The 20,826-nt window shown below is 34.7% G+C and overlaps 1 protein-coding gene and 1 long non-coding RNA gene across 2 annotated transcripts; one reads left to right on the top strand and one right to left on the bottom strand.

The window, feature by feature from the left end:
• Window positions 1-261: 261 nt before the first annotated feature.
• On the bottom strand, window positions 262-3,709 carry LOC141332436 (uncharacterized). Its single transcript, XR_012355309.1, has 4 exons — window positions 2,359-3,709; window positions 1,986-2,131; window positions 1,428-1,520; window positions 262-1,072 (listed from the first exon to the last, which is right to left on the bottom strand). It is a non-coding gene; the product is annotated as an uncharacterized lncRNA (long non-coding RNA).
• Window positions 3,710-7,144: 3,435 nt separating this feature from the next.
• LOC141331754 (butyrophilin subfamily 1 member A1-like) lies at window positions 7,145-16,365 on the top strand. Its single transcript, XM_073836783.1, has 7 exons — window positions 7,145-7,187; window positions 9,668-9,721; window positions 10,092-10,433; window positions 10,786-10,887; window positions 10,978-10,998; window positions 15,201-15,227; window positions 15,679-16,365. Exons 1-7 carry the CDS (start codon window positions 7,145-7,147, stop codon window positions 16,269-16,271), a joined length of 1,182 nt encoding a protein of 393 aa, XP_073692884.1. The 3' UTR covers window positions 16,272-16,365.
• The last annotated feature ends 4,461 nt before the right edge of the window (window positions 16,366-20,826 follow it).

The raw sequence follows: 20,826 nt of genomic DNA, 5'->3' as shown, positions 1-20,826 counted from the left end.
TGCACATATGTGACCCTGGACCACAAAACCAGTCATAAGGTTAAATTTTACAAAACTGAAATGTATACATCATATAGAAGCTCAATAAATAAGCTTTCTATTGATGTATGGTTTGTTAGGATAGGACAATATTTGGCCGAGATACATCTATTTGAAAATCTGGAATCTAAGGGTGCAAAAAAAATCAAAATACTGAGAAAATCACCTTTAAAGTTGTCCAAATTAAACTCTTAATGCATATTACTAATCAAAATTTACATTTTCATATATTTACAGTTCGAATTTTACAAAAAAATCTTCATGGAACATGATCTTAACTTCAACAATTTTGTAAAAAACAACAATTTTGACCCACACAATGTATTTTTGGCTATTGCTACAAATATACCCCAGTGACGGTTTTGTGGTCCAGGGTCACATATATACTTCACTCAAGTATCAAGTATTTATTTTAATGTAAACATTGCATTTGACTATTTAAGCTTTGTGCAAACATAGCAAACTAAAATAAAACATACTCAGGATATTGTGTATTTCACCAAAATTTCATCAAAAACAATACTGAAATACGCTATTACTGTCAAAACCACACTACAGAGGTGTAACAATATACCAAATTAACTCCGACACATCAGTTGTAGAACTCTGCATTTAACAATTTAAACATTATTTTTATTCTTTATAAAATGGATAATGGAGTAAATTAAGGGAGGGGGGAGACTCAAAACAAAGAATGTTAAAGTATCACAGTGATTTCTTAAGCAAAAAGTTGGTTTGCCAGAGACTGCACTCTTGGCTTGAAAGCATTCTGTCCCATTGGCATTAGTACACGCCAGATGAAATCAATCTTGTTGGTGAGTGATCTTGGTTAATTCAGGTGTAGTGCGTATATCAGACCGAAGAGAAGTCAGATTGCCTGTGGGAGGTCCTGCACTTTGTCCATCACCACTTGGCCTTCAATAATTATTCAAACTGAAGAAGTCAAATGCAAGGAATTGGAAGACTGAAGATCAGTGTCCTCCAATAAGATCCCCACTGGCACATCAAGGATAGTGTTGTGATGATCAGATACCTAGTGAAAAAAAGAGGTATAAATATAGTATTGTGATCAGAAATCCAAGGTTTATCATCAATGCATGTTTAACAGAATGCCCGCTTTTTTTTTTTTAAACACCAATTCTAATCCAACATGGATATTTTCTTAAACAAACTGATACAAACCCCCTGGAGCCTTGTTGGGCAGTTTAATGATGGATGGATGGAATTTTTGGAGATTCAAAATTTCATCCCTCATTCACTCTCATTAAAAAGCTTGGAAGAACCAGGATAAATTTTATTATAACTCTGATTGGATGGCTTGAGGGTCAGTAAACCATGGGGTAATAATTTTTGGGTGAACTATCCCTTTTAAGAACAGATTTACTTACTAAAGATGACTGGAAGAAAGAAGAATCATCATCTCCAAGCATGATAGGCAGTCCCCGAAGAACAAGGGTTCGGACCTCAGTTGGCTGGGCTGACTTTAAAACATGAAAACATGAAATTCTATTAAAGCCAAAAAACTCAATATCAATCTATTTTAAGCATTGGTATGTGATATAAATTAAATTTTAGATTATCATACATAGCAGATTACTGATATGAGAAAATAATAAATAAATTACATTGTTAAAATAAATACTTCTAAAGGGATAGTTCCCCCAAAAATGAAAATTCTGTCATTTACTCACCCTAAATTTGTTCCAAACCAAGCTGTTTTGATGCACCACTTACATGTACATACTAAAAAGAAATACTAATGAAGTCAGTGCTGCACCAAAATTGTTTGGTCACAAATATTCCTTCAAAATATCTTCCTTTGGTTTCAGCAAAACAAAGAAATTTATACAGGTTTGGAACAACTGCGGGTGAGGAAATGAGGAGAGGATTTCCGTTTTTGGTTTCCATCCTTCAAGTTATGTTAAATAAGACAAATAACTACTGACCTTTATTTGCTGTAAAAAGTTCAACAAGCGCTGACCAGGACACCCCCTTTTGGTTATACAAAGGTCCATGAACGGTGTCTGTCCAGGTTTTTCTAGAATTCCTGCATTAGATTTTTGCCTTTAATTCTGTTGAACTCCATGCAAACCTTGGGGGAAACATCAGGTAACTAATCACATTAGCTTCCACACAGAAATGCTTTACAGGCTAATAAATAATTAGTAAATAATGAAGGCTAAGAATTGGTTTTCTTTATCATGTTAAAGGAATAGACCACTAAAAAAAAAAGAAGAAAAAAAAAGAAAATTGTTGTAAAACACATGATTTTATTTTGCTGAACAAAAATGCTTGCAGAGTCAAAAACACAATACTTACATTTCCACATGCTATTGTCTCATGTAACCTGTAACAGAAAAGTTGAAAATAATAAGTTTAACAATAAGTTAAAAAAAAATAAAAAAAAATTACTCTATAATTAAGATTGTAGTCTTACAGCGTTATCCAAAAATAAAACTAAATGTGCATACTTTACAAATGCTCTGTACAAGTCAAAATTGTCGACTTTTCATTCATTCTTTGATAACATTATGCACAATATTTTGTTGATTAATTGATCTCAGAAGTGGCTGCCATGCTCTTTCCCACAGAAATACACAATTACACTATGATTAAATGAATTAACTAATATGTTTCGGTTTTTACAAATCAAATAAAGACTAATTTGATATCTCAGTTATCATACCATCTCAAATCCATATAAGTTAACGTTACTTGATGGCTACGCTGTCAAAGTTTGACCATGGCTGTGTTGTCTTTTATTATAGAAACGTATCACAGGGACTTAAATAAGCATATTTCACTCAAAATCGTCACTTTATATTAACATTTACATAATTTACTTACCGAACATAGAAGAAAAACATCTGTCTTCAAACTTGTCAGCAACAAAACAGACGACGGCAAAAGGACCAATCAGCTCTCTTGTTGCTAGGCGGAACTCCTTGCATGTCCAATCACATTAAAATAAAGAACTGCGAAATGTGAGCATGTAAGCGCGGGCCATTTTCAAACTATAATAATATGTCAGATTTCCGGTAAAGCACTTTCGCTATTAGTATTTGAAATGTGATTTTGCGCTCTCTGTAGAGTTTACAAACTAGTTTACTATATGGATTACATAAAGATTGGCATACTTTGTGCTGTTAATATGGTTCAAGCGTAAAAAGAAAATTCTTGCAAAACACTTGTGTTTACCATAATGCACGCACCACAGCTGAATGTGGATGTGGGGAATCGTATGATTTGCACGCCTCTCCGAAGGGAGTAGAAGCTCCTCAGCTTTGCTTAAAAGCATTAAAATCAAACTGTGAAACCCAGTGTCACAAAAAATAAAATAAATAAATAAAAATAAGTAACCCAAATGTGTTCCCATTATGGTGAATAATTGTAACTGAAGCAATTTGTTTCTGATTTAAAAAAGAGAAAAGACCTTGCACATGGTATTATAATTTTTTAAAAAGGAAAAAGACTACATTTGTGAAACTGACCTTTTGAAAATGTTTTTTTTTTCTAAGGATTAATCATGATTTTGAGCTCACAACACTTAAAATCTTAAGTTAATGCATTTTGATGGTAAATAAGTTAAATTAACTCACATTTTTAAGTAACAGGACCAACACACAACATTGTAAGTAATGTTTAGTCAACATAACTTGATTGTTTAAGTAAAGACAACATTAGGGTTTACAGTGTAAATGTCTTTCTACGTAACAGATGATACTATTTAATTGTGGTGCTTGTAAATGAGTGATAAAATGCAGTTGCAAAGTTACTAAATACTCATATTCATCTCTACATCAATACAATGTGAAACACTTTGTTTTTCTACCAAAGTAAATAGAATATCTAATTAAACCTAAAATGGCGAGATTTCTTGTACTTGAAAAATCCTGTGATTTATGTATACACAAGAGATACTGAAACAGGTTTGACCTAAACTTTGCAGGAGTGGGTTTGAAGACCTCTAACAAAAGGTACAGCTTGAATTCAATGCCATCAATTCAGCAAAAGTCAAGAAACTTCATCCTACAGAACCACATGACAACAACACCAAGTGCTATATATGGGTCATATTGATACTCTTGTGTATTGAACATAAATTTATACTAAACAATGGGACAGTTTAACAAAATAAACATGTATTGGTGCACATTTCATCTTTCGTTTAGAGATGAGGAGCTGAATTGTTTTTACAATCTTTGGCATATTATAAAGGGTCTTTCTCGAACTCTTAACTCTTTTATCATAATAGGGACTGGAACTGTTTTAATAAGATAGAATATGGTAGTCCGTATGACACTTGTGCTTTGTTGTAAATGTTTTGAAGTTGTACCATAGTTCTAAGTGAGGAACACAACTCAATGTAACACAACAGATCAGCATTATCAATACTGACTCCAAACACAAGAGCAGAAGTGAATGAGTGCGAGATACCTGTCCAAAGAGTTGTTCAGCAGGTTGGTTGGTGTTTACATTCCTCATGGCCTCCTCATTTGATTTCTAGCGTTTCTTCTTGCTCACATCACCAGACGCCATCTTGTGGAGGACTGATTCTGATTTAGGAATTAAAGAAAGAAGTAGAGATGGGCACTTTATAAGCACTGCTTGGTTAAGCTTTGAAACTTTTGTGAATTAATAGTTTAGAAACAGTGCTTCGGAACGGGTATCAAACTGCCAAAGTCATGTGATTTCAGTAAATGAGGCTTCATTATGGCATTGTTTTGAAGCTTTTCGAAATTTTAGCAGCTTGCCATTGGGCAGCGATCTCTGTAAACCCGTGAATCACGTCACTTTATAAATACATTAATTCAAAGACTATAGAATACCCAAGACTTGTCACTCGTATAGTTTTGAATGGGGAAAAATGCAACGTTCATTATGGCCACGAAGCCCCGCCTTCTTAGTGAAAGAGCCAATCATTGATTAGAAAAGTCAGTACATCACTGCAGCTGCCGTTAGAAGTCCTGGTTGCTATAGAAACAATCGTAGCTCTAGGACGCGCGCTCAGTACTGCGCATGCGCACTGGCTCCTTTAGTCGGAAAAAATAAGCGTTTTTTTACGCTATTGGAGCACAAGGAACCATATTTATGAAGCAGTTCTTGTCGGATTTCTTTGGATATTTAAAATATGAAATTTAATCGTAAGCTTGGTGAACAGTTTTGGAGAATTTGATGTTTCCCCATTCAAACAGATAGGAGCTGCACTTGAATACCCGAGTAGCGTTTGGACCGCTGAGTGACATGACTTGCCTTAAAGGGACTTTGATTAATTAGACATTTTAAACAAGACATTTGTGTAATTCTAAAGATTAGACGTAGTTATAGTTTCTTACTGGCTTCTACATACAAGCTCTCCATAAAACAAACAAAACAAGCCCTGCAAATTAATACAAAATATTTTAAAAACCACATATTATATACTACACTTTCAAAAAAAAAAAACATTTGCAATAGGTTTTAAAAGCTGTTTTTATGCATGTTTTAGCCTGGGGTTTTGTTGCATTTACACATTTTTGAGCAGCAGGCTTCATTTGCGTGTGGTGTTTCAAGGCTTCGAAAACAGTGAATCATTTTGCAAAGCAATTGGTTCCATTGATTCGAAGCCTCGAAACGGTTCGTTTCTCCCATCACTAAAACACAATCCAATAAATTAGCTTTTTTATTGGTGGTGCTTCCCTACTACCAATACATACAATTTGTACTGGCTACTGTATGCAGGCCACCATACAGACTTTATTAAAGAATGTGCAGATTTAGCAGAGTTAGTGTTGGCTGCAGATAAAGTCATGATAGTGGCTGATTTTAACATCCATGTTGATCATGAAAAAGATGCATTGGGAACAGCCTTTATAGACATATAGAACTCTTAATTTCTCAAGTTTATCATACAGAAAACTTGGTCACGTCGCTGGATCCTGTGAAGAGCTGATTCTAATATAAGAATTTAAGAATAATAATAGAAGTGAACAGTTATTATTGGGAGATTTCATATTTATTAATGCACTGAATGTTTCCTGACTTGTCTGTAGATGGCGCTCTCTCCAATTTTTGTGCCATTCTGTATTTAATATATATATATATATATATATATATATATTTTTTTTTTTTTTTTTTGCCATTCTGTAGTGCTATAAATATCAACAGTGAGACACAATTCATTCGTAAATAGTTAAATGACAAATATACTAATATACACACTTTTTTCCTACCAAGAATACTTTGGTAAAGTATTTCTATATATAACTGTTTTGGTTTCTCACAAGTTAAAATTAAGCCATATTTTGATTTCACATTCAGAAGGAGCTCCTGCAAAGTTCAAATAGGCTATAGCATTATCAATATAGCAGTGTAGCATTTTTATTTATAAGAAAGACAGAATCGATCCCTTTCCTATTAGAAGATCAGCTCAAACAAAAGCCACTTCTCGATTTCGTAATGTGCATTAAATAAATAAATAAATCGAACAGGAACAGAATGACGAAGCTCACACAGTTGTCATGCTAATAGATAGACTATAGGCAATGACGGATTACGGACCGGGCCAGCCGGGCCGCTGCCCAGGGGCCCTTGGGGTGCAGGGGGCCCGTGGGGTCCCTAGCACAAAATAATTTGCAACGCTTATCAACAATGTATTTTCGTTTGTCTATTTTAGAGGGCCTACATTCTTTAAACCTCTGCTTACAAGGGCCCCTGCCCTGACCCTATAGGGAGGGCGTTTGGCTGCCAAGGGCCCTTGAATTGTGGTGGTGGTGCTGGTGGTGGTGGGGAGTCGGTGCTTTCAGGGGGCCCCCGGCCCTGCTATAGAAACTTTATAGGGAAATGGGTGCATGCGAGCCTACTTTTAGAAGGCCCTCTTAGGCCCTCCTATTATGGTCCTGGCTTCTGGCTACAAGGGGGTCCTACGGAGGATGGGGTTTTGGGGGCTTTTAGAGGGCCCTCTGATTATGAGGGCCCTACTAGGAGGCCCTAGGGAGGAGGGTGTAGTGTACCTTTAGAGGGCCATCTGATTACAAGGGCCCTTACCATGGGGCCCCTGGTTTCTGGGGGGAGGGGAGGGGGCCTTACAGAAGGCCCTCTGACTAGGGAGCGGTAGCATGGTGGGATGGAGGCGGTTAACCTGCCCGCTGAGTGGCCCCCAGAACAGTGTAAGAGTTTGACCAGTGTAATCACTCCCAGGGCTGTAGTGGAGGCTAAATGCAAGTAAACACGGTTATGGAATGTTGCTAATATTCGGATCAAAGATTCTAGGGTGTTATTCTACTTTAGGAAGTTCTGCATACAATACATTGTTTTAATGCAATTTTAATCCACGTTATTGTACCAAATACATTGCCGATTTTATCAGCAAAATAAGTAAAATTTGTTTATTTTGTTTACCCATGCCAACGGTTGTTAAGGGAAGAAAAGCCATGCTTTTAAACAAGGGTATCGTTAATTTCAGCCCAATTGGTCAGTAATAGCAAATGCACACGGATTTGACAGAAAATTAAGCGATTTAAATGAAAAAAGAAAATAATTATATGGTTGTGCGGTAGACGTTTCTAGTGGGCATTCCCAAATTGAAATCATGGATATGTTTTTCTTGTCGTTGCGCAACATGTTTTTTTTTTTTTTTTCAATCTGTATTATTAGTATGCCCTCCTAAATCTATATGGCATAAAGTAAAAGAACGAAAAGTAATGTAATAAAATTAGATCTACAATCGCAAATTTAAACTGATAAAGACTTCCATGAGCCGGCAAGAAGACAAAAGGATCACACAGCCAGAGGTGGGTAGAGTACCCAAAATCTGTACTCAAGTAAAAGTACAAGTACTTATGGAAATATTTACTCAAGTAAGAGTAAAAGTAACAATCTTAATAGTTACTTGAGTAAGAGTAAAAAAGTATCCGATGAAAAAAGTACTCAAGTAGCTAGTTACTTACTTACTTACTCTGATCTGATTGATATGAAGTGAAAACCCTGAATTTCAAACTGTTTGGAAAGCTTCCACACACCTCTCCTTGAAAACATAGGCTGAAGTAAGGTGTTTATATATATATATATATATATATATAATTTTTTTTTTTTTTTTTTTTTTTTTTTTTTTCTGGTAGCCCTTCAGACAGGTACTCTTCAGATTTTGGTAGCCGAAAATTTATTTAACTAGCCTAAATAAAAAAACTTTTTTTAAAATATAGAAAATCAGATAGGAGTCTAATTAAAAATGTTTTTAATACACAAATGTAAACAAATATCAAGGAAGTAATTTTATTTCATTATATTTATTTCATTTAGTGTATCTGTAATTTTTTTTATATTAATTTAAAGCAATTCATAACCCTTTTTAAGATCTGCACAAGTAAAATAAACAGTAATGGGATTGGACAATGTGAAGTGGAATATTAAGCCATAAAAAGGCATGATTTAAAATTCAGATACAGTTTCACACAAAAACAAAATATGTTACACTATGCATTTCATCCTTTATAACATTAAAAGGGATAAATTGAGTATATAATTTATTATATTTATTTAAAATATTACTGTACTTGTTTAGATTTTTAGAAGGCACCTTTACTTTTTACATTTACAACTCTGTGTTTGCTGCATAAAAACATGGGTCGATAGTTGCAATCATTTGACCATAAACAGCAGAAAAAAATGTATTGGAAATGAAAAATTAATTCTCGGTCACGAGGGGGCGCTTTAGGAGCGCTGAAATATTACGGTTTCCATAGTAACAGCTGAATACAAAGCAGCATTAACGCAGTTTTATCAGACATGAAATGAAGATTCCAACGACACGTTTCTGAGGACAGTAACGGAGGAACTGCATCAAATGTAGCGAAGTAAAAGTAAAGTTTTTTCACTATAAATGTACTTGAGTAAGAGTAAAAGTAACTTTAAATATACTCTAAAAGTACTAGTTACCCCAAAAATCTACTCAAGTATATGTAACGAAGTAAATGTAATTCGTTACTACCCACCTCTGACAACATTAACTGTAGCTACGAAGTTTTAAGGTAGGACAATAGGTTTCATTTATCATTTGCCCGCCGAGGCTCTAGTTGGCAAGATATTCACAGCACATTATTTTGACCGCATCGTCAGATTTTTACATGTCATAGGGAGGGGAGGGGGGGGCATCGCGAATGTTTTGCCCAGGGGCCCACACAACCCATAATCCGTCCCTGACTATAGGCCTATATAGCACACTGCATGCTTTACTTGATATATTCGCTTGTTCAATGGACTCACGCTTCTTAACAGAAAACACGGACATATTATTACACACGTTCACATCCAATACACCGAATATGGAACGTATTAATCATCTGATGACAGCTGTCTTAGGCATCATCTTACAGGCGTTATTTTAGAAAATGAAAGTGAAACAGGAAAAAAAAAATTCCGGAGCACGTTTGATTCTAGATCTATTTATCGTTTGTTTTTGACTCTATTATAGTGTTGAACGCGTCTCATATTCTTCTAAACTGATTTACGGACGAATCTTTGTCTCCGGTGAGTTTCCTCATTGAATAAATCAGTCTGATTGTTTAAGTCTCTAATGTCATTTATTTTGGAAAAAAAAAAAAATCTCCCTCAGAGGTTGTTTTATTTTACTCTGGGTGTATTTCCACAGGCATGGTGCTGATTATTATCGCTTTACTGCTGAATCTCCTCGTAGAGACTTCTGGTAAGAACACAAACAAACACATTTGGATCGAGTAACATATGTCATCAAATTCTATTCTATGTTATATTTTATGTTGATAACATAAAATATTATGTTGAAAGCATAATATATGATAAAACACACAGAATGTGTTAAGATCACGTATAGATCAGTGGTTTAGACATGTGAAGTGATTTAGTAGCCTATATTCTGAGAAACTAATCTCTAGCCGATCTTGTAGTCTATATAGTCAGTAATGTAGAGATGAAGCACAGGATTTACTTCAAAACCAGTTTTCTGTTGGTAAATTATATTTATAAGCTAAAGTTATTTTAAATACAGATTATAGACTATGTATGTTTCATTGAGTGTGTCTTTCTGTATCCCTCAGTGTCGTTCTCTGTAGTGGTTCCTGGTGATCCTGTAGTGTCTCATGTGGGATCCACAGTGATTCTGTCCTGCCGGATCTCTCCTCCTGAGAACGCTGAAGCTCTGGAGATCCGCTGGTACCGTCAGGATCAGTTCAACAACCCTGTTCTCCTCTATAATCATGGGAAGATCCAGGACATCCAGGAATGTTTCAGGAACCGAACCTCTTTGTCTGGTGGACTGAAGGATGGAGACGTCTCTCTACGGCTGGAGAAACTCGCATTTCAGGATGAAGGTCCATTTCACTGTGATGTTAGTGGAGTCAAAGCATATGACAGCAAAGTAGTAGATCTCAAAATCACAGGTGAGTCAAAAACTAGACTTCATTGTGTTTTCATGGATCTGCGCCTCATTAAAAGAATAGTTCTCCTGTAGAAATGAGTCTTCCTTGTGTGTCCGATCTACTTTCCACTGGTGTTTATCAGATCCAATAACAGTCAATCATATCATAGTCCAGTATATTCTCAAGTCTTTGTCATCCAGTAGGTTTTTGTGAAGAACTTGCTGGCATTGAACTAATTTTAGGAAAATTATGATGCCAAGCCTGGTCTGAATATACATGAACTGAACAGGAGCACTAATGTGCATTTTTATATTTTGCAATACATTTAATTATGATTTATATATTTCACTTCAGAATTGATTTTCTTTTTCAGACCCATCAGGTTCATGGAAGGCTCTTTTCTTCACCGTTCTCATTGGTGCTCTTCTGGGTTTGTTTGGTCTGATTCTCTACAAATACAGACACAAACTAACAGGTACAACCTGATAGAAAGTTTTAAAGATTTCATCTTCAGTTTTTATGCTTTATTTCTCTCATGTGTTGATGTTTTTTATCTGTTTTGCAGGGAAGAATATAGTTAAAAAAGGTAAGTAATAAACTCATGTATTCTATTATCTGAACAGTCATGAATCAGATGAATCCTTTTTAGACGCAGTGTAACTAGGAGAAAATTACGCTTCTTATTTCTACACTAAAACAAATCTAAAAAATGTATTATTTGTTTATAGGTGTTTTACCTGCATTTTGAATTTTGCACTTTAAATCACTGTTTTAGTGTTAACAGAAATGTTTGTAAAATTGATAATGTCCTGCCAGGAAAATTACCAACATACTTTCCATTTCTTTTCTTTTTTTTAAAAACAGTGTAATTTTGATTTTAAATCAAAACTACGAGAAGTAAATTAATGTTTGAATAGGCTTGTTAAACACACTCAAACAAAGATGAATCCCACTAAACACTTTAATAAACACAGAAAACAAGAGATTAAAATCAGCCATAAAAGCAGAAATATTTCAAGCATTTATACAGAGATTGATAAACTGACAAAAGAAGGAAATTAAAGGCGTTCTCTATATTTTTATCAGGAACTGTAACTGCTGAAGTGACTCAGTAATGTTAACAAACGCCTATATACACATTAATAATAATAAAAACATGGATAGAACAGGTTTGGTGAGTCTGAGTGGAATGTTGTAAGTGGAAATACTGTATTTGGCTTTTTTTATATATATTTTGAGTAATATTTTATTACAGTTTTGTAATGATAATTAAATTATTTATTATTAATTTTTTTATTATTATTTATTATTTTGTATGTGCACTGTTTATTACTGTATTAACTGCACCATGGGATTGAAACAATATAAATTTTGTTGTGTTATAGAATGACATTTAAGTACTTGAACTTGAAATACATGGTACTATCCACACACACACACACACACACACACACACACACACACACACACACACTTTAAAAATAAACCAGCAGTGATTTCAAAACAAGAACAATCTTCTTTTGTGTTCAGCACAAGAATGAAAATGAATACAGGATTGACAGAAATGTAATTCTTGGGTGAACTATCCCTTTAATGACAAGCTGCAGCATGTTTAGGCAAGGCAAGCCTTATTTATATAGCACATTATATAGCAAATATTTCAAGCATTTAAACAGTGACTGATAAATCAGTTATATAGTTTAGTACAATTAATCTGCTGTTGCTTTAAGACCTGCATTCATCTAATATACAGACACACATCATGTTTACTTTCACTTTAGATATAACCAACTGTGTTTATATGAAAACCGTGTGTGTTTTTGACAGTATTGGCAAAATCAGATGCGAAAGTTAACTTAGTACAATATTCAGGTTCTTAAGTTGTAAACGCTCAGAAAAAAAGTGCATGTCAAAACAACACATGAACAAAACCTTTAGCCAGCAAAACTTTAACAACAATGTTTATTTATAGACATGGGTGCATGTCTTTTAGCTTGGTTCTCATAAGAGTACCTGGAGATTTGGTTTGGTCCTTGGTTCTCACACTACCCATAGTGTGACCCATAAAATATAACTCCAAAAAAAGTATTAATAATAGTGATAATAATATCTATAATTGGACTTTATTTTATTTTATTTTATTTAATAAAATAATAAACAAAATGTGGTAATACTATTATGTTTTCAATTAAAAAGGGAGTATTAAATAAAAAAACACTATTATTTTATAGTAAGTCTAAAAATAAAATGATAATATTTACTTTTTAATTTGAATTTTCATCATTTTCAAACCTGATTTAGCAAGCTTTTATTTTGGCGGGTTGCCGGCAATTAAGTAAACATGCTCCCGCTGGTTTCGCGCTGATTAAAGAGCGTTCCGTCAGTGAAGAGCTTCAGTGAATGAAATGTCTATACAGTCTATACAGAAATCTTATGCAGTATTACAGTTTGTCAATCTAAAATGGTAATTGTGCATTAACAGCTGCAACCATGTTGGTACCCAAATGCACGCTCTGAATTATTTTTACATGGTTTATTACTCTTGACCAATAGGTGGCGCTGCTACCAAATTGATGTGGTGTAATCAGTGTGAGGTGATAATGCCACATACAAAATTTGGTGCAAATATCTCAAAGCTTTGCAGAGATACAGCCTCAGATGCACTTTGGCATCTTTTCAGCAAATTTGTTGATGTGTTTCGTGTATCGACACAAAATCCATAAATTTTTGTCAGCATGGTCTGAAGATGAGGCAATTTTGGTGAAAATCAGACCAACAGTCTAGGAGGAGTTTGAAAAAGTAGGTTTTGTACAATAATAAAAATGGCGGACAGGAAGTTAGGCCAATTTTGGCGTAATTGGTCTCATGGTTCTCGGCCTGACCCAGAGATCAATAAGCCATTTCATCAGAAGTTATTAGCATTTTTCAAAATTTCCTTATATCTTTTGACCACAAGGTGGTGATGCCACCAAACCTTTTGAGTACTGTCAGAGCATGGTTCCGAATACACATACAAAGTTTTGTAACGATACGTCAGTGCGTTCGTAAAATATAGCATTTCATGACAAACTTCAAAATGGCTGATGCCCAAAATGGCTCAAATGGGAAAATTGGGTATCATTCGACTCAGCACGATGCACCGAATCACAAAAAGAGACCAGTTTTGTGATTTTTCAGCCAAACCATTAAGAAGTACTAAGCAAAAATAGCCTTTTTTTCATATCTCCTGACCACTAGGTGGCACTGTCCCAAAACACTGCAGGTAGCCTCAGGTCATGCTTGTTGTAACACACACCAAGTTTGGTCTCAATACGCCGATCCGTTGCAGAGATATAGCCTCACGTCTATTTTTGTGTGCTCTTTGTAGAATTTGTAGACTTTTGGAGAATTTGGAACTATGAGTTGGCCAAGGTCAAGATTTCAACTTTCTAGAAAGGGATATTCAGAAGCAGTAAATCAGTTAAGTATTGAGGTGCCAGGTTATTGGGGGCTTTATAGAATAATAACATGATTTTGAAATCAATCGTATACTTGACAGGGAGCCAGTGTAGGGCATTCTGAACCAACTGAAGATAGGAAATAAAATACTGAGAAATACCATTATACAGTTACAATAATCAAACCGAGATGTTTTAAAGGCATGAACAGCCGTTTAAAGATTTTTTTCTGGATAGAAAGGGCTTAACCTAAAGGCGAAAACGTGACTTGACTACAGCTGATATCTGTTTGTCAAACTTTAAACCAAAGTCAAATAGAAATCCCAAATTATTGGCACATTGTGTATTAATATGGGGCAAGGAAGCAAAAATCTAAATTAAAAACAAACTTAGGATGAAACAAAATTTCAGATTTGTTTTCATTTATTTGTAAAAAAAAAAAGAAAAAGAAAAAAAAAGCCATAACTATAGTTGTTTAGGCAATCTAACAGCAGATGAGGAGAGTATTATTATGCTGTATGGGAAGATAAAGCTGGGTATTATCGGCATATAGAAGAAAAGAGACACCATATTTTTCAAAAATAGAAGCCAAAGGGAAGAAATGCATGCAAAACAACACACACCCAAGGATTGAACCTTGCGGAACACCTCAACTAAAAGGAATGTTAGTAGATGACTAATGGCCACCTAATTGAACAGTAAAACACCTATTTGACAATTAAAAGCATAAAGCTGTACCACGAAGTGCTACACAAGACTCAGGCGTGACAGAAGAATGTTGTGGGAAAAGAGGACAAGAGCCATGGCTTTCCCTGAATCTGTCATGAGAAATATGCCAAGACTCTTAACAGGATATATTTAGTGCTATGTAGAGTTAAAAGTTGTAGTTAAAACCTGATTGAAAAACTTAATTAATAGAGTTAACTGACAAGAATAGCTGCAAAACTGCTATACAGAACAGTAGAAAGAGATCGACAAGGAAATGTGTTTTTAAAGACCATCACTAGGTCCCAAACATGGGGTTAGCTTAGATTTTTAAGATGCTGTGTCAAATTAATAATTTAATTAGAATTAATCTGGAGAAAAACAGAAACAACAAATAAACAAATAAAACATTCAAAGTATTTAAACCCAGATTCTGTTTATAATTATGTACAAAGTCTGGAGTATTTATTTATTTATGCAGCAAATAATTAAACCTTTCATTAATATTTTGTCATTTTAGATTGTGTGAATACTATTGAGAACCTGACAAACAAAAAAGGCATTTGAAGAAGTTGCTTGCAAATTCTGGATTATTTATGAAGCACACTGAAAATAAACATTACGTTGAAATTGTGTCTCATTTCAGATTGTGAGGAGGAAACTACAAAAGAAGGTATTTGAAGACGTTTATTCTTTGCTGTTTTATAAGAACTGTGACTGTGACCCACTAATCATTACATTAGTACCATCAACATGCATGTTACAGCGGAAGAAAAACGTTCTGAAAGCATCATGGAAAACGTATTTTATCAGAATAAAGAGTCACTTCTACTGTCACACAATTACTCACTTATTATTGCTGTTATTCTCCTTCTGTAACAGACTCACTGAAGAGACATATTGATACTGTAAACATCAATTATAGCTGTAGGTTTCTCTCAAACAATATCTTTATTTCAGTTGTAGGTGACATAAATATAGAAGAACTAAGGAAACATGCAGGTATGGCAATCTAAGTTATATATAAATATATTTCATAATCTGAGCTATGCATGCATATATGTGTAAATATGATCTCACACACAGTGATTATTAATTGTTGCTTATACATTTTCTCCTGACAGTTGATATCACTATTGACAGTGAGCATTTACATCCAGGCCTCATTCTCTTTACGCACTGTAAAATGGTGAGGGACGGTCCACAATATAATCACACTGGAGAGGGATTTCCATATGATTTATGTGCATTTGGAGCCCAAAGATTCACCTCTGGTCGTCACTATTGGGAGGTAGAACTGGGACAAGAAAATACACCTAAAAACTACTGGTTAATTGGTGTGGTGAAACAAGGAAATGTTTGTGTAAACGACAGATCTGCTTTAACTCCATCAAAGGGTTACTGGTTCTTGTGTTCAGACGGTCCTAATGGCTTTCACACCAACACTGATCCACCAGTTAAACTCTCACTGACACCGAGACCTGAACGACTGGGAGTTCTGTTAGATTATGATGACGGTCAGCTGTCATTTTACAACGTCAAAGAGAGGAAACATCTCCTGACCATCAGCACCAGATTCTCTGGATCAGTCGTTCCTCTCTTCAATCCTGGTGTTGGTGATCAGTATTTAATGACAATTCTAGATATTCCAGAACCTGTAGAATCAGCTGAAGAGTCCAGTCAACCTTTACTGAGTAATAACAGCTCAGACGCCTGACTGACCAATGCTGTGTGTTTAAACTGAATGTAAGTCAGGATGCATTTCTACTAAAGTCTTCACTAGAAATTACAGGCAGGTGTGTTTGATTGAGGATGGAGCTAAACTCTGCACACTCCTAAAAATAAAGCTTACAAAAGGGTGTTTTCACACTGATGCCATAGAAGAACCATTATTGGTTCCCCAAAGAACATTTCAGTTCAGAGTGAAGAACAATAAAAAAAAAAACATCAACGAAACCTCTTCATTCAGCAAAGTTAAAAGTTCTTCGTGGAACCACTGATGCCAATAACACTGTTGCTTAAATACTACTGTATAGCATTTTGATTTTCAATACTTTGCACTTTAAAATAAGCTTCTGAATGTCTGTTCGCGTAATTATACCATTTAATTGTGGTGCTTGTAAATGAGTGATAAAATGCAGTTGCAAAGTTACTAAATACTCGTATTTATCTCTGCGTCATTACAATGTGAAACACTTTATGTTTAACTACCATAGTAAATAGAATATTTAATTAAACATAAAATGGTGAGATTTCTTGTACTTGAAAAATCCTGTAAATTAGGGATACACAAGGAATACTGAACAGGTTTGACCTAAACTTTGCAGGAGCAGGGTTGAAGATCTCTGATAAAATGTACAGCTTATTAGCCATCCTACAGAACCACATGACATCAAAGTGCTATTGATACTCTTGTGTACTGAACTATATATGTGCATGTGGTAATGTACAGCACAGTCTGCTTAACATCATGTAGTTACTTTCCATACTAAACAATGGAACATTTTAACAATAAATGTGAATGTACATGTATTGGTGCACATTTCATCTTTCGTTCACAGAGATGAGGAGGTGAATTGTTTTTACAATCTTCTGTGCATAACAGGCCCGGATTGGCTAATCGGGAGGACCGGGAGAATTCCCGGTGGGCCGGTCCGTTTTTTTGGCCGCGAGGGCCGGTGTCCCTAGCTGCCTGCACTCACAGCAGTCGCCAGGGGCGGACTGTCCATCGGGAGAATTTTTGGCCCGCTACCCTCCAATTTTTATTATTATTATTTAATATTGTTGTTGTTGTTTTTGTTGCCGGCCTAATGTACTAAAGTGGTTATTTCAGAATTAGCCATTCAATAATAAAACTCTAATAAATCATAAATCGGTTAGTCTTGACTGGCACGCGTTTCGTCTCGCGCGCGCTCCGCGCATCCGCGCGTCCGCCGTCCGCCAAAACGAGACTGAAGTAGAAGTGCCCAGGTGGAGCAGAGAGACAAATCTGTCCTGTTTAGGACCTAAAGCGCAGGTCTGTTACATCTGTAAACAGACTATTGTAGTTTTGTCTTTGTTTACTTAAGTATTGAACTGCTAACAAATGTTAATCTATACAAAATATCGTTTTAAAACAGGTTTAGGGAGCTACCCTTATAAAAATTAACTGTGGTTTTACAAAACATGTTTACTATAGTTATACAATAATTATACAATATACAATGGTTTTGCTACACTATACTTTCACCATGGTATAAAATTATGATTATACTAATGGGAATCAATCCTAAAAAAAAACCCCAAAAAACATGGTTACTATGTTTACCATAGGCTCAATAATATCATGGTTAATTTTCCTTAGGGCCAAACATGACCCATGATAATGCAAAACATGTTTAGTTTTAAGATTTTTTAATAAAGATATATTCAAGATGTAGCTAATTTTTGTTGTTTTAATTTTAACATTACGACAATAACACATGGTCCTAATGTAGTGGCCCTCTTTTTTCTGTTGCCCTTTTTTCTATCAAATGTTTTAGTACTAATCATAAATTATATATAATTTTGAAAGCTTAGAAGCTCAAGAACCATCCTGGTGGCTGTCTCCTCCCCCTTAGCAGCAATGTCAAGTGTCATTTTACAAAATCACAACTTTTTACAATCTTGACAAAAACATGTCTTTAAAAAGGTCTCAGTATTTCTGCAATAATCTGCTGATTGTCTTCTTTAAAAAAGACCAACCTTAGATCTGTACTGTATAGGTGGTTGTAAAGGTCGAGATGTGTTTATGAAAAAAGTGACAGATACAAGAAAATTTGTTTAAAAAGTAAACACACATGAGAGACAGAGAGATTAAAAGAGATTAAAAGGCAAATTGGAAGTTCAAGAGATAGCATTTAATTATTTTACCCAGTTGATTTCAACTTTTCTTTATGTGATGATGAAAAATATTGTTGTCCAGGGTTTCAAATTTTGGTGTGGGATGGCCTGGATAAGTGTGAGATTTCCCGGCCTGAAATTTTGTCTCAGTCCGCCCCTGGTTAACGTCAAGCTAGTTAGGAGCAGTGCAAAACAACGATGTCTGCAAATCACCGTTCATGTTTATGTATCAAACCTTTTCTTGTACTGTTGCTCTTCAGCAGCAGCAGCCTCTAGTCCAGTTTGCTGCTAAGAGTGAAAAGCCAGGCCCCGTAACATTACCAAGCACCAGTCATGAGCCCAACACACTAGAATGGGCAGGTAGGACAGTGCAATACTTGTTCTATTCTTTATTTGTGTTTAAGGACTGAACAATTTTGCACAGAATATATATTCAGATATTGCAGAAAAGGACATTGTGATGTTTAAAAGAATAGTGTTAGACATTTACCCTTTAATGTTCTCATTTATGAAAAATATTTGAACTTATAAAGCAGCTGTTTACTTGAAAAAGACATGATAGTGTCATTAGAAAGTTTAATACATTTTATTTTAATCTTTATTTTATACAATAAGCTTAATATACATTTGTATTTATTTGATATTTTTTCATTTCAAGGTTTGGATATTTATGAGCACTAATTCTAACAGAAAATAGATACTGATACTGTTAAACATTATATTGTGTTAACTGTTCAAATAAATCTTCACTGTGAAGCAACACTTAGGCTACTGTATTTGCACTGAATTGGAAATGACGTCATTTTAATATAGTCAGTCGTGAACTAAAGTGGGCCGGTCTAAGGCTTGAAACTCCAGGGCTGAAAAGGAGTCCCACTCCGGCCCTGGTGCATAATAAAAGATCTTTATGATTTCAAATTCCAGAGAGTTCTACAGCATTTTTAATATATAATTTTGAATGGGACTGATTTGTATTTAACATTATTACAGTTCAATAAAAACATTAGAAATGGATAATTATAACGTTTCATTTCCACGGTTATTCAATCAGCGAATACATTTTATACTGAAAGAGACATTATCACTAACTTTTTGAACAACAAAAAAAAAAAGCGGTAAATGCGTCAGAAGAATGAATTATTTTATTAAATTAATTTAAACAATTATATTCATTTAGTAAAATATTAATGGGCTATCTTAGTGTTTAGAGTTTAATAATTAATTATCGTCCTGTCTATCCTTTACTATTGCGTGTTTTTTGCTAAAAATAAGGGTAGTTTTTGGCTTTGGTCTAAAGAGTGCAAAACGGCTTATTGAAAAAGGAAAATCCATTCTCTGTCAGCAGATGGCCCTTTTCGTCAGAAATATCAACCAAAAAATCTGGCTCGTGAAAAATCATCACAACAGGCTACTAGTAGGCTATAAATAACAAATAAAATATGTCTAAATCATGCTGATAGACAAAAGCAAGTTCAGGTATAAAACAATGTTAATTTCAACATTAAACTAATATAAAAGTGTTTATATTCACTGCCTGTGTTTTATCCTATTGGTAATTATTGTAAAATAAACGCTAAAATGCTAAAACTCTTGTGTTTTCTGAGTGAGTGTCTAGCAAGGATGAAGCTGCCGATCGCCATTTCCTCTTTGGACGCGCCTTTAGAGAAAAATTAATCTTTACAGACTACATAATGGAATAGTTTTTGTTTTTGATTTGTTCTATTTCGTTAAGTAATAATTATGATAAATATAATATATTTAAATATATAATTATATATAAATATAATAGCTTTCTATAAATACATGTATCTTGTCTGTGAGTTATGTATTTGCTGAGAAGAACTATTGAGATGACATGAGGGGATCATGTTTGTTTTCAACATTTCAAGCACCGTTTGCAACATTTCGTTGCATTACCGCGGGAAGTAGGGGTGCTGAGGGTGCTGCAGCACCCCCTGGCTCGGAGCTAAAGAAAAAATGGGGGTGCTGGGGGTGCGGTGCTAAAAATAAATAAATGTAAAATTTGTAACAAAAAAGGACAAAAACTATTTTTAGTAATTCAAATTCATTCAAATTTATTGGAAATACAATACAATGACAATAATTGTCGAGTGAAGTCACCGCATCCGTCATTGAAGATTAAAAATAGCCTACACCAACCAACACGGCGCAAAAACGCATTTCCAAACAAAATAAAAATAGACTGAGACTTGAGCAGACAGATAATATTGGATCAGTCGGATAAGGAAGCAGATCTACCCCCAAATAAATAAGGTTTCCCTTTTTTTAAACGAATGCTTAATTTGTGGTTCACCGTTATTTTTTATGAAAACACAGCAACGATAAAGACCAGCTCATTTGTTTTAAATGAAGAAATTAAAGGTTTATTAACAATAGTTATCTTGCTTTTG

The sequence above is a fragment of the Garra rufa genome, chromosome 3 (genome assembly GCF_049309525.1).
Source record: "Garra rufa chromosome 3, GarRuf1.0, whole genome shotgun sequence".
Classification (NCBI taxonomy): Eukaryota; Metazoa; Chordata; class Actinopteri; order Cypriniformes; family Cyprinidae; genus Garra; species Garra rufa.
The sequence above is the reverse complement of the archived record's forward strand: the minus strand, read 5'-3'. Positions and strand labels throughout refer to the sequence as shown.